Source organism: Cyphomyrmex costatus, unplaced genomic scaffold (assembly GCF_001594065.2).
Source record: "Cyphomyrmex costatus isolate MS0001 unplaced genomic scaffold, Ccosl1.0 scaffold23, whole genome shotgun sequence".
NCBI classification, from domain to species: domain Eukaryota; kingdom Metazoa; phylum Arthropoda; class Insecta; order Hymenoptera; family Formicidae; genus Cyphomyrmex; species Cyphomyrmex costatus.
The window spans coordinates 875684-890321 of NW_017276368.1; the positions used below are offsets into that span (position 1 = coordinate 875684).

The 14638-nt window shown below is 37.8% G+C and overlaps 1 protein-coding gene across 2 annotated transcripts in view; it reads left to right on the forward strand.

Moving 5' to 3' along the window:
* Nucleotides 1–615: 615 nt before the first annotated feature.
* The window catches only part of blo (bloated), a 122552-nt gene continuing 108529 nt past the window's right edge, over nt 616–14638 (forward strand). Inside the window, exons 1-2 of one of the 2 annotated variants that reach the window (XM_018540090.1) lie at nt 616–737; nt 9274–9604. In XM_018540090.1, the coding sequence (XP_018395592.1) occupies nt 9448–9604 (157 nt within the window). In that variant the 5' untranslated portion in view covers nt 616–737; nt 9274–9447. Of the gene's footprint in view, nt 738–1222; nt 1254–9273; nt 9605–14638 lie in introns of those variants that run through there. The other variant, XM_018540091.1, reaches the window with a different exon arrangement.

Consider the following 14638-nt stretch of genomic DNA (forward strand, 5'->3'; position numbering starts at 1 on the left):
GATAAATTATTTGAGTATATTAAAGTATCAATTTTATGTTGACACAACGTTTTTAGAGGAACATATGCGATATTAAAAATTCTAATATTATAAGCATTGATATCTCTCGAAATAATTCATATCTGAGTAAATGACAACTTATAAAGATATTATACTATTCTCCATAATGAAATTTTTGCTATACTGCCAACTCAATGCTATAATATTAAGATCACTCGATCATTTAAACTTGGATTGGTACATCAACAATTAATCTATATATATATATATATATATATATATATAAGACGAGATAATATTTTTTGAATGATCTGAATCGTTAACACTATCTAGCTTATCAGTATATCTATTTGAGGTATTTATTCGAGGACCAATACTATTTACCTAGAGACTAGTCGTACTTCTCGGCATGTGTATACCTTGAAGTCGCTCTGTACGTCCGTTCGTTCGTCCGTCCGTCCATCCGTGCCTACTCTCCTGCCTGTCTCTGTCGGTGCCTGGGTCCGGTACACCGGTGGGATAGGACGGAGTGCCGCGGTGGAAGGAGTAGTAAGCGGCCTACGCAGTTTCAAGCTGGGTCCCAGCTTTTATTAGTTCTTCGGCGCTCGGCGGAGAACGAACGGAGAACGAACGGAGAACGAACGGCGTGTGCGTGGTGTGGCGGCGGTCTGCGCGTCTGTACCCCTGGTCCAGACCCCTGGTCATCAAGGGTCGCCCCTGCAGCTAAGTCGCGCGAGGTACGAACGTCATCAGTGCTATCGGCGACAAGGTGTCGATACGAGCGAGTTCGGGTTCAAAGAGTCGCGTAATACCAAGTGATCCCGGATATACATACACATATATACATGTCAGTGCGAGACAAATTAGAAGATCGGATTGCCGGTTTACCCGGTGTCCAGTGTTCCTTGTCCTTGGGTGTTATATCTTAGATGTCGGATAACGACAAGTGTCAAAAATTTGGCGCTGGGAAAGCGAAAGGCAGGACAAAATTTGCTTCGTTAATGAATTTGTAATCGGTGGTGTTAAATCTCCGAGATCGACCCCACGGATTTTCGCGTTCCGGTGATAGTGACAGTTACCGCACGTGAGAGTGTTCAGTTCGAATGTAATCAGCAAGTCTCTCGAAAAGAGAGAAACAAGGTCCTTGCTCTTCTCTAGTTCCGCTCGGGGAACCGATCGTACCTGAAGGGGCGTATCCTTAGAGAGAATATACCGGATATCTAAGCGATCGGAATGCTACTGTGCTAGTAAAGGTAAATCCAATATCGATAGGGGCGAAATAATATCGATACGTATTGCCGAGATGACGACTATGACGATGACGAGGATGTTACTGCCGCACATAAGTTGATTCGCAGGATCGAACCGGCAGATACTCACGGTTTGATTATACCGCGGGTCGCGCCGCCGTGGATATTGATCGCGAAAGGGAAACGATACGGGCGTCTTCGGTAGGATAGGTTTTCTGCGCTGTGCGTTCGCGGGATATCGAATAGATTATAGAGAGTCCCGCACGAGAGCGAGAGCGCGAGTTATTTTGCGCGCAGATTGGATCTGCCGGCTTGGTCGGCCGACTGGGCGCTGGGCAAACCAGAAATCCAGCGGAAGGGTAATATCCCATTAACTGAAAGATCAATTAACTCGCGTTAACGGACACTTTAATCACCGCGTGTGCGGCTAGGCAGCTAGGCCTCTCTCGCGGCGCGCGCTCGCGAATCTAGGCGTTTAATCTGCTCGTTCCGAGATCGAGTCGGCCGATCATACGGCCGAGCTCCTCGCCTGCTCGCTATGGGGAGCGATCGCGATATGATGCGAGAGCTGCTCGCGGGACGAGCAGGATATGGAGGAGGTACGCGTATTATTCATTGATGCAGCCGTATTAACAACGCGTCGACGTCCGAGCGTGCCGATTACAGCGGGAATAAACATTTATGGAAATGTCTGGCACGTGTGTGATAGTAAAATCTGTCCTCGCGAGAATCTCTCTTGAGATCAGGCGTGTCTCCCGAATTAATATGCTAAAAGATTTACGCGCGATTTACACGACTAGTCGAATTAATCGTCTCTGAATCGGATCTGTCGTGCGTGTCGAATGAGATTTTTAATAAGCACAACATATGAAAGTCGTCCCGTAATTATCGTGTTATTTGTCGATGACAGCTTGAAGGTAGCTCGGAGGTAGCTTGATAGAAAGTCTAATTATGGAGAAATATTACACAAGGTTATCAATTTAGTTTTATAAATGTAAACGAATCATAACATTGATTTAATAATTAAATTTTAACTAGCCAATTTTATAGTATCTTCTCTATTTTAATCTAACAGAACCAATTTTTCATTGAAGTAATTATTTTATTCAATTATGAAAGATAAAAAATATATCTTTTTTTTATATTATATTATATTAGATGTAGGTATGTAATATTAAATATAAATAAGTTTAATCACTCATTACATTTTTAATGAAATTTATCTTTTAACAAAAGATGATAATTAATTATAATTTTACCGTGAAAATCAATATAGTTGATTACATTCAAATATAATTATATTTTTAAAAATATAATGAAATAGATCATCTCCAACCATTACAGAAACTCAAACAAGTAGTTTAAATAGCTCAATGATCAGACATGCGTTTTAAAACATTTTTCCTTCTTTTGGTAGCTGCTCAATTAAAAATCCTATTCAAAAATAAATTTTATTAATATTTTTTTAAGTTATGTATGTATATTACGACGTCTTCTATCATAAGAACCGTTCGCTCTAAGTAGACTCTCGATGCACACAACTCGCGATTGCTTCTTTTTCGCCGTTTTCCTTTCGCTCTTTCGCCTGTCCGCACTCGCGAGATGAAGATCACGCCCATCAGCTCGAGGTGCAAATCCTCTCGCTGAATCTCCCGATACGGCGTTTTATCGTATGGCGTTTCAACATACGGCGGGCGGGCGCGCGTCGCGATTGAGACGTACGCGGATATAAAGAAGACGAATACACGAGACGGTGCAACGATAAGCACCGTGTACCGGGAGAACTTTCGGCCTTGACGTACAAAGTGTGTCAGTGTTACTCGCGCGAGCGAGCGAGCGAGAAGGAGATGGGACGGACGCCTTCGATGGGAATCGCCGTTGCTGGATCCATTCACCATAATGCACCCGCACGTAACGTGACCCTTCGCGTGGCGTCCAGATTTCTCAGCTAGACCGCGGATAAGCGATGAGCCGTGTCTCGTCCGTAATCGAGCGACGAGGAAGGTGCGCGGAACGTAATAGGCAGTTACGCAAATAAAGCGATCACGCCGGGTTTTTTTTTTCTCGCGAGTCACGAGTCGCGACTTGTGTGACTTCCATTTCCATTTCTGGCATTTGCGTCATGCTCTATGCGCGCATATCGTGTCTCGGTGTGTTCTATTAGTTTTGAGTCATATTTCCGCATTGAACGATACAGTAACGGTCCGCTTTCTCGAATAATTTATAAGCGTATAGTTTATTACACCATTCCTTAAAAATTGAATTTAAAAAATTATATCGATTGTCAAGCGATAGCTGCAATGAAATTTTGAACTTTAAGTCTTGAATCAAAAGATCAACCATAGTCGATTTTTTATCTCACATTTGACTGTATTGGTCAATTTCTTGTGGCAAGGCTAAAAACTTAAGAGTTATGATTTAAAATATTGTAAACTGCTTTACAAAAAACGTTAAGAAAAATTCTTATGTCAAACTTCGAAATTATTTGATATAAAAGATAAAGCTCTTCAAACATTTATTAACTGTCCTGAAATTATTTCTACGATACAATTGTATTATACTTTTCACACACTGATGATGTTTGGCTTTATATAGCGTTCTTGATCTTTCTGCTGACATGTCATAACGCTAATTTATAATATATAATTCCACCTATACACTGTTAAATTCATAATGTCAAATTATATTCACAATTGGAGTTATTTTTAATCATTTTTTTACAGATTATGTGTCATGTCATTAATTTGACTAAAACAATGAAGTTAAATAATTTAACTCAAATTTAGTTTATTATTTATTAAATGCATACGTTAATGTGGACGATGTTTACACTAATCACAAAAATTAATTAATTTATATTTTGACACACATGATAATTAAAAATAATAAAATGCTAAAATTATTTAAAGAGTTAGTGTTAAGAAATTGAGTTATTATTTTTTCTCCTTTTATATTTAACAAATGTATCTTTCCAAAAGTTAGAACATAAAATAAGATTACGAATTCATAAATTTGTGAATGTTTTTAGTAATGCGGCAAATAACTATAAATATCCAAACTTTGTTACACTATAATACGAGAATTTTGATAACATTGCCAAAATAAAATGATGCCGTTTTAATATGAAACATCTTACCGAATAAAAACGTAAAAATGTGAAAAAATTAAAAAGCCCGACAGAGTTTAAGAAAAAAACAACCAGAAAAGAAACGATACCGTGATGGACAAAATTGGAGAATCCCAAACAATTAAAAGCATCCGAGATACGATCTATCGGCAAATTGTGTCGGGCGTAAACGCAGAGATTCGTCCCGAACAGAGTGCTCGTAAACCATTAGTGATAAAATTCATATAGGGATCTACGTGGAGCGTCGGGAAGAGCAACGTCGAAGCAGGAATTTTATAAATACCAGCGCCCCGGAGAATAAGCGCGCGAGGTTTCCTCCGGGCTTTTACACCGCGCGATTCTTCTCGTGCGCGCGCGGCGATCTAAATTAAAATCTTTCCCCGGCCTCGATTCTCCAACTGCGCAGCGTAAACGGGCTACGGCTAGAAACGAAAGGTGAGTTTCGAGTTTGTGAGAACGTCGAGAAAAATAAGCACCGGGCTTGCACACGCGGAAATGTCACGGCGCTCGTAATGAGTGTCCAGTCGAAACCGGCGTGTCTTTTTTCGGTTATACTATACAATGTCCACGCAAATTTATTGGGCAGTCTGCTGGTATTAACTGTAAAACGCACCGCTTCGCCAGCGAAAAAGTAACGAGATAAAAACGAGTCTCATCAACTTGTTTTCGCAAACGAGTGTGTTCAACATGCGACCCAACAAGAGGTGCCAAGAAGGGTCAATTATCTTAATGTTTAAATTCGTGTGAAAAATAATCTCTTCTGATTACTAAAGATATAATGTTGAATTTTATACTAATTTAAAAAGAATTTACCAAAAAACAAGTTATTGTAAAGTAATTAATAAATTAAATAATTGATCAAAAAACGTATGCACTTATAATAAATAGTAAATAATAAACTAAATTTAAGTTACATTTAAATTCATTTTTTTAGTTAAATTATTTATTTCATTGTTTCTATATATTTAATTGCATCGTTTTAGTTAAATTAACGTATGTCGAGTAGAGAAGTGGCAACCTATAGAAATAATTAAAAATTACTCAAATTGTGTGAATAATTTGACATTACGAATTTAATAGTGCATAACATCGTGTATAAGCTTCCATCTATAATTGTTGCTCAATTTGGATTCTCTCGTACTCTATAATCCCAGCAGCTGCTTTCTAATGGCGGTTGGATTGCGATTGCGAACACGAGGCTTCGCACCTCTGAGGGTCGAGCGAATCCTTCGCATCTGATTGCGGGGGGAGACGGACGCTATCTCCAATTTTATTATCGGATTTCTACACGTCAATAAAAGTCAATGAAGAAGGTGCTAAACATTTTGCGCGCTAAACGGGAGTGTTTATTACGTCGCGGTATCCGAACGCGCGCGTTATAGGGCTAGAAAATAGTCATATAACCGGGTTTGATGTGATTTTATTGCCGGTGCGATTCTAATTTTCGCGCTGTTATTCCGAAACGAATGTGAAATATTTCAAAGGTGGACGCGGGACCGTTAGAGAGACCATTTGGAACGATGCGAGAATTCGCCCTGTGACTTTTTGTGACTTCTGATATTCTTTTCGATCTCGTTTGCTTTTATTTTATCTCTCCGTGAAGATTCTCGTTCTAGCACGCGAGAAAGAACGAATTTAAGCGTCCTTTTGTCTGGATCTCGCCGCCGTCGTCGCTAATGACTAGTGGCGAGGACATCGTGATATAAAATCACCGCAAAGTTCGGAACGCGAGCGTTGTCGCATACTCTCTCTCTCTCTCTGACTGAGGTTACGTTTTTATTATTCCTGTTTACGCTGTTATGCAACATCAGGAAGCAGCAAATAACATGTATTAAGGGATCTTGCACATCGCGTGTGTGTCACCACGATAAAATTACAACATTCTTGCTACCAACGTTCGCAATGCTAAAAAAGCAAATTAAATTACATTTATTTTCAATTTGTGTAATATTTAAGAAACAGAATAATCTTCATTGCAATCGCTATAAAATTTACAAAGCGTACGATTAATATTGTCCTCGTACAGCAGCAATAATATATACCACAACAAGAAATAACATAAGATACCATCTGGAACGTATTTTACAGATATTTTTACGAAACATACGACATGATGTTGTTCTCGCATAACTCGATGTAATTACCTCCGCTTACCGTCAACTATCTTAATTTTCGTCTTTTTCCTGTAAAGAAAAAAAAAAGTGTACACCGTGGCATAGGGCGGAATTAAAATCATGAGAATATAGTCGTGTCGTGTCGCCGCACTTAGCAACATTCCTATCCTTCGTTTTACTGTTATCCAGCCTCGTATAGCGAGTAACGACGAACGCATTAGAGGTCCTTCTCGTACATTAGACGTGGTCCAGTCGAAACCTCTGCGATATCGTCGCCGATTTTTTTTTTACCCTCCAGATCGAATCGAGCATTTCCCCCACGCGATTAGAGTGACTAGAAGGCGCGTGGGAGTCGATGCGCAAAAGGGTCCCGTCGTAAACTCTCGAATCTCGAAAAAAAATATATTAACGCCAGTTTTTATAGCGGGGTCCCCGCGGGGAACAGCCGGGAGACCTCTGCGGTCCTGTTTGCCAAATATGGCTACCGAGCCTCCCAAGTGTATCTTAATCCTTGGATCGAGCCCCATGCGAATTGTCTCATTTGAAAACCGTGTCTCTTCCCTTGCGCTCTCCCGGGGCTAATAAAGTCGTTGAGCGACGGCTCACCCCCATGTGTCACGTGTGCGAGAAGATAATGTGTCACTCTGGTCAGATGGCCTTGAGAGATGGACAGGTACGTGCGCGTGCAGGGTCACCTTTATTTGTTTCAAGGGCAGATAGCTCGACCGCGACTGGACAAAAACGCACGACGAATGTTAATTCCTTTTACAGCGGTTGTCTCGAAAAGCTTTTACCACGCGGTGGACGCGGTGCAGGTTAATAGAATATTTAATATTCTTATTAATTAGAAATATTCTGTAAATGCAACATTTTTTTATCAAAATTAATTCATATAGAGTTAATTTTGATGTCCTCTTCTTTATTTATTTTTACCTTCGGTATTTAAAATAAAATAAAAAAATTCTTTTAATTACATATCTCGATTAGAAAACTGTTTTTTATATATAGATTGTTAAGAGGTGCAATTAAAACATTTTCAAAATAAAAATAAGCTACATATTTATTATATTATTAGATAAATTTTGAAGCATAATATATATGCATCAATTGCAACTGATTGAAACCACTTTAAGCAATAAAAGAATCACGACGAAGGCCGACTTCTTGAAAAAAAGGAGGACGTTGTTTTTACACGATAGCGCGAAAAACATCTAGTGAAATAAAACGCTTATAATGATAATGAGCAGTCCCGACGTTTCCGCTTGAGTGTCGTCCAAGTGACCGTCGTCAGCGGTATTTTTAGAATCGTTTTTATCGAGATGACCATGTTCAACGTTTTGCTTCTATACGCCGCGGGGTCCAAGATTGATTGCCTTATCGATTTACGTAAATTCGTGAAAACGAATGACATCTCGCAATGACTGATCACTAGAGCGTAATATTACTTTGGACAGTTACGGACAGTTTCATTAGGATCTTTTGGTTCGATATATTTGGAATTGTACGTCTCTTGCTTTCATTTTCTAATTGCAAGCGAAAGGATTCTACCGCGTCGATAGGTTTTATTGCATTGCATGAGTTCTATCTTTCGTCACAGCGTTATGAAGCAATATGCAAATACGTATGATTATTCTTGAGAAAATAGATTCCAAGTGATGAAAATAGGCGTCTCGCCGGATATACAACTTGGAAACTGACAAACTAGTTAGTCAGCTATTAATTTTCCCTACCTGCGAAAATTGACGATTGCAATATATAAAGCCTACAGGTATATAAGAGAAAATTTTCGTGCAATGAATTAGTTCCTCTTGACATTTACTTGTGACAGACGACAAAATATGCCGAAAACGAAAATAAACAATTTATTCACGCCGTATCGGGAATTAATTAAAATCAAGTCAACTTCGTATCTTGCTGCCTCGAGCCGACGACATGAGGCTATGAGCTTCAGCCTCCATGAAATTTAAATTAGGTGTCGTTGCGTTTAGATTGTAGCATCGATAGGAAAACCACGGAGTCCAGAATCCTGGTCATAATTACGATAATGTTTAATATGGACGGATGTAAGGAAAAAGCTACGACAGGAGTCTTATCGTACAATCGCTCCTATTAGCAATAGTTTTCATCAGCGAATCCATTGCCGATATTATGCGCCGTCACCGTCATTCCTGTCACTGTCATTATATCGTTGCACGTATCTCGAGTATCCCATCTTCCTGCATGACGACAAAGAGAACCATTATCACTCGTTGCGTTTATCATCATCTACCTACAGTTGGCATGCGCTAGTATAGACACGTCGCCGGGAACGCACGATGCCTATCATTTCTCTTTCTCTCACGTTTTTCACGCATGCATACGCGCACGTACAAACGTATACGCGTGCGTAGAAATAATATGTACAGAAAGCGCGCACTCTCCAATGCAAACTGCATTCTCACGATAACTGAGGAACAATTCAGCCGATTGTTTGTTTGGAAAGCGGAGTAAGTCGAGAAGAGCTTGTTACAACTGATACGCCCTATCGGCTTACGCAATTATATTGATAAACCTTTATTTTACATCCAATTACTTTATTGTAAAACACTCTTTAAAAAATCTTATTATTCGTGTATTGAACAAGAAAACTTCCAAACAGGCTCTCGTGCATGCTTTCGATCAAACGCACGGACGATTTCAAACTGGAGCAACAGATGAAAAAGGCATTAAACTTCGCGCAAATCGCATCTCTGTCGATGAGATTATCTTAGATATTAAATGCACAGCTTTGCTTGGCTTACAGGTCGGTGATCGGGTCTACGGGTGTGCTCTAGTGAGAGTAGAAAAGGGGAAAGGGGAAGGTAAGGTCAGGGGTGAGAACACTCTGGGGTGGGGTAATAAAACTGTAAGCACAAGCACGAAACGGGAAACGGTGTCCTGAGCCGGGCATGATTGAGAGAAAAGGTTGAAAGGCAAGATGCTCACGATACAACGCTCGGAATTGCTAAGAGGGGGAGAAGGCTGCAACCCTCCCGGCACGCATTTACTACCCCCCGTAGTACCCAGGGCTTCAGTCTCCGAGCCCGCCGAGAGGAGCGTTTCCTTCAATCGAGACGTCCACGTGAAGAGGATCGGTGAGTCCAGGCAATATCACACCATACATACTGCGACATTCCTGCATATGTAGTGGAGCGAGAGAGATCGAAAGAAATGGCGCTGCTTGATTTTTTAGGCCCAAGATGTATCGGCCATGTTTTAGAAAAAACCGATGTATATATAATGTAATAATACTAATAATAACATATAATATATAGTGTTGACAAACTAAGTACAATTGTAGAGTACTACATTTCAGAAAACATAGCAAAGTTACAATTTTAATATCTACGATTTCTGACACGATGTTAGAAAAATTCATTAACGTTTAATTTAAGCAATCAATTGCAAGGAAATATTATATTTTACTTATAATATTGATAGTCTAATAAAATTTCTTTACACATACATTTTCGAAAAAAATATATATATATATAGTTTATATTTATTAAATTTTGCAAAGATATTTATTATTCAATCCAATAGATAAGTTTTTAATTTTTTTATTATCACAAGTAAAATAGAAAAGCTTTAAATTATATTCCGCAATAGAAATAAAGACTGTAAGATAAATTCGGTTAACCAGTATGACCTTCGATAAAACCGACCCTTCACGTTTCGTCTAACAGTACATATATAGGATGATCCGCACGCGCGAGTACCAAAAGTACCGTTTGCCAAATTAAAATCTGATAAAATGAGGAGGTTACGCGGCGGGACGTGTTCGCAAGGACGATCTTCCGGTACGATTCATGATACGAGCGCTCATACACGGACAGAATTTAATGCACATTGCCACTATAAAAGTGCACGAAAAGCCAGTCGAGGAAAAGAGAAAGAAAGAAAGAACAGAGGGAAGAGCCGAGAGAGATCGCGCAAAATGATTCTACTTCACGATGCCGCGTTGTCTTATATCTCAGAAAAAAATTATGGCCCTAGAGAGCGATCCCAGATTGTGGAAATTATTCGCAGCGACTCCTCTCTCGTTCTTTTGCTGGCTCTCTCTCGCCAGGGATCTCGTCTCTCGACGACCGCTTCCAAGAATCGTCCTGACCGGGAAATTATACCGTGCGGTCGTGCGAAATTCCGTTGATGCGCGACATGGCAGCATTGCATACTTAATCTCGCAGAGATGGGAGACGCGAGAAATTTCGGCGCTGTCAACGAGTTTAATTAAGATTGCGCGCGCTTTTACGGTCAATTTTTTACTTCCTTAAAATCCCTTTTTATGATATTTTAACAGAGTCGATGCATCGCACGATGAATTTTATGGATTCTGACTAATCGCGACACTTATATTTAATGTGCCATATGTCCTTGAAAATTTGTAACTTGTAATTTGTCATATGCAGCAATCAAGCTAAAAAAATATTAATTCTTTGCATATGTGCCAATAACTCTTTGTCAGAAATGTACTATTCTACTTATTACGTTTAATAAATTTATATTTCTTACGCCAACATTTTATAAATATTTTGATAAACAGGAGAAAGAATTCTCTGATTTTTTAAAAGAGAACGAATCGCACGAAAACATCAAGCAGCGCCATAGCGCTACGAGCTATGCAATACGCCTAACTTGTGTCTAACTTCTGCAATTTCCTCTCGATATCAATGTGTAACATATTTAATTAGCAGATCCTGCCGCAGACTAACGGCACTAAATAATCGTTACGCTATGCGATCGATCCATTTTTTTTCCTTGCGTGTTGTCTAATATCAATGTCAGTATTAATCATGGCTAATTGGCCGTCGATCGCGTAACAATAATTTTAATCAATAGAAATAAAATTTTGTAAGCCTTTATGAATTTCCGCGATTGTTAGTATATAAATTATATATTCGTAAGGAGATAAAATATAATTTGCAAACAATTAGAATGTTTATTTATTTAATGAAATTAATTACAGTTAATTTCGTGTAATAAGTGCACTTCAATTGTTTGCGAATTATATTTTTTCTTATGAATATATAATTTATGCACTAACAACCGCGGAGTCATATAGACATTTTATTTGTATCGGACTTATTCTTGAAGTAAAACTCTCTATTAATTTAATTTATTTTAATAATTATTAAAATTATAAACTATTAACTTAATTTATTTTAATAATTTTAACGATGACTCTCTCCCTTAAACGATTCCCTGGAGAAGATGACAGCGATCTCAGTGACTTTGACATTATCAAGTTCAGTGAGTCGTCGTTATCTGAACCAGTAGGGGCAATTTCAAGTGAAAGACACGCGCCTTCGCTGTCTCTCGCAATTCTCTTAATGCGATATGCGGGATTGTAACGGTATAAATGTGCATACACAGGACTCAACCATTCCTCTATTACTAGCTAATTATTAATTGTATTAATGACCCCTCTTTACGCAAAGTAAGCGTTACATCCTGCTGACTTCCTTCATTGCACTCTTAACATGTGTTGAAGCCTTTCGCCGTGAAGGGTACGTATACAGAGTATTTTAATTTACGCGAGCAAGATTGTATATATTTTAGCAAGTAATAAATTTATTTAAGGTTATTATTTAGAATTTTTAAAAGTATGGTTATGATTTTAGAAAAATCCTAAATCCTGAATTTACTTAGAATTAAATCTTCTGATCATTCGTCTCGGATCTTGAAATTGGTGGTGTCAGAAGCAGAAAAGCAACACAATTAAAGTGAAATAATAATAATCCTTCCAAATTAAATTAGGTCGTTAATTTTAATTTGATTATGTTGCATGCTGAAAATATATCAGCTTGTAGTTATATTTTTGAGATAAAATTTATTTGAATACGTATAGATGTATTATCTCAACATCTAAACTTTAACTATAATAAGCGCTTCTCTCGAATATTTAGTTGATTTATTTACATAAATCCTGTTTCTAATATATATTAATATTAGAAATATTTTAATAAATGTTTAATAAAACAATATTTGCATTTGATAGAGTATACTTGTAAATTATATTGAAAACTCTCCTTTCCTATTGGAATAATATCATATGTAAAAATCATATGTATCCTAACAGTTGTCTTGTTTCGTTTTTTGATTAGACATATGTAATTAAAGTTCAATATATGGTTATTTATTGATTACTGAAACAATATAAGTTTTTGATATATTTCACAAATTTAACCTGTCGATTGAAAATATTATTTTAATATAAAAAGTACTCAACATTTTAATATAATTAAAAAAAAAATTTTTTACGTATTTTTCTTGTTTCTATCATAATTCAAGATATCATAATTGGTGTAATGAGTAGGAAAGAACCGTAGCGGAAACACTTCATTGTTTATTTCAATTCTATTATTTCTACGACACTGTGAAACTAGCCATCATGAGATTTAAGATAATTAAAAATGATTATCAGCGGAACTGATCTTATTAAGCCTCTGTGTTGCTGAGAATCACACGGTCACTATATTATGCTAGGTCACGTAGATATACTAAAAGCATACGAAGCTCGCGGTTCTATCTTGTTTATGCGCAGTTTCAGGAAAGCAACTTAATATGCCACACACTACGAGCCACGGCGAAGTACGGGATAAACACGACAGATAAAGCTAAACGCAGCGAACCGTCGCAAGTTCATTGCGTTTCCGCTTTCCGTGTATCGTTAACGCAGCGATCGAAATTAATTCGCGTCTTCGATATATCTCTTGCCTGTTCTGACAGCTCGATCATTTTTAAACTCGTCCAAAGCGTTCGAGAATCAGATGCATAATTAATTAAACGGTAATATACTAATGTGCGTTTTACGAATAACGGCACAAGTAAAATTAATGGCCTCTAAATCGAGGCAATTTACTTAGGATTCGACTTGAAGTTTATATTTATAATCGACATTTATTGCAAAACTCTATTTTTTGCGAGCTGTGATTACCATATCATGGTAATTTTTTAATATCATGTATCAAATTTATTTGTGTATCTGAAATTCAATTTGTGAAAAAAATCAAAAGTTTTTAGGAGGAATCGAAAGCATTTTGGCATTCAAAAATAATTAGAAAGCAATGTTATGAAATGAGGAGAGATTTTTCATTATGACAAAAAGAATCAGCTCAGGTCTGTGTATATCAGCGATCGCGTCATATTTCTCATTATATCAGTGCGAAGTATATATTTCTTATTATCCCCTCTTCCCTTCCTTTCTCTTTATCTTTCTCTCTCTCTTTCCCTTCCCGTCGTCAATGCGGGCGGTCTCGGAAAGTCAGCCTAGTTGGGTGCAGCATTGCGCTCTCGCGCATGTGCCTCTCGTCCAAGCTTGTTAAGGGCCCCTTGTGTCGTCCGCATTATCCCGCCTGCCGGCGTTTCCTGGATCGTCGCGTGCTCCGCGATCGCGGGGACTGGCTTTAACCCGATGCACATGAATGTGTACGTGTGTAACGAGGTGTAATACGCTTCCCGATCGCGCTATGATCTTCGTTAGATCGCTAATGAACGCCGCACGGAAATCGCTTCGAGATCCGCGCTCCAAGAAGCTGATCGTCGTTCGCGAAGCAAATCTAAACTAGTCTCTTTCTATCCTTCTCTGTCTTCTCCTCAGTTAGTTAATGATTAATTGTTAAGTATTGTCGAATTGACAAATGCTAAAATCCTTTGTGATGGAAGATGGCTTGATTAACTATATTTGTATAGAAGATACTCATTTTAGACAGATTTTCAGAAAAGCTCCATATTCAGATTTAAGATAAAATTTCTTTTTTAAAGCTGTAATGAAAACTTTTTATTTATCAAAAATGGATTGTATAACCATTCCATAAATTAAATTCTAAGTGCAGATAGTTATCAAAAATATAAGATATTTGAAAATTTTAAGTAATTTTATTTTAGTAGAATTTTATTTCCAGGAGTTTACAGAAATATTTATTGGCAAGTATTAAAAAGTCGCAATAAATTATATTGGATAGTCTCTCTGTGTTTTATACTAACTTATATCCATAAAATAAATTGCAAATTATCCTGTGTAGATATTGAATATGAAATCTGCTACTTTTTTGTTATGTTACGCAACAATTATTCAACATTCTTAATGCAAATTCAGAGAAAATAATTATTACTATATGTAGAAAAGT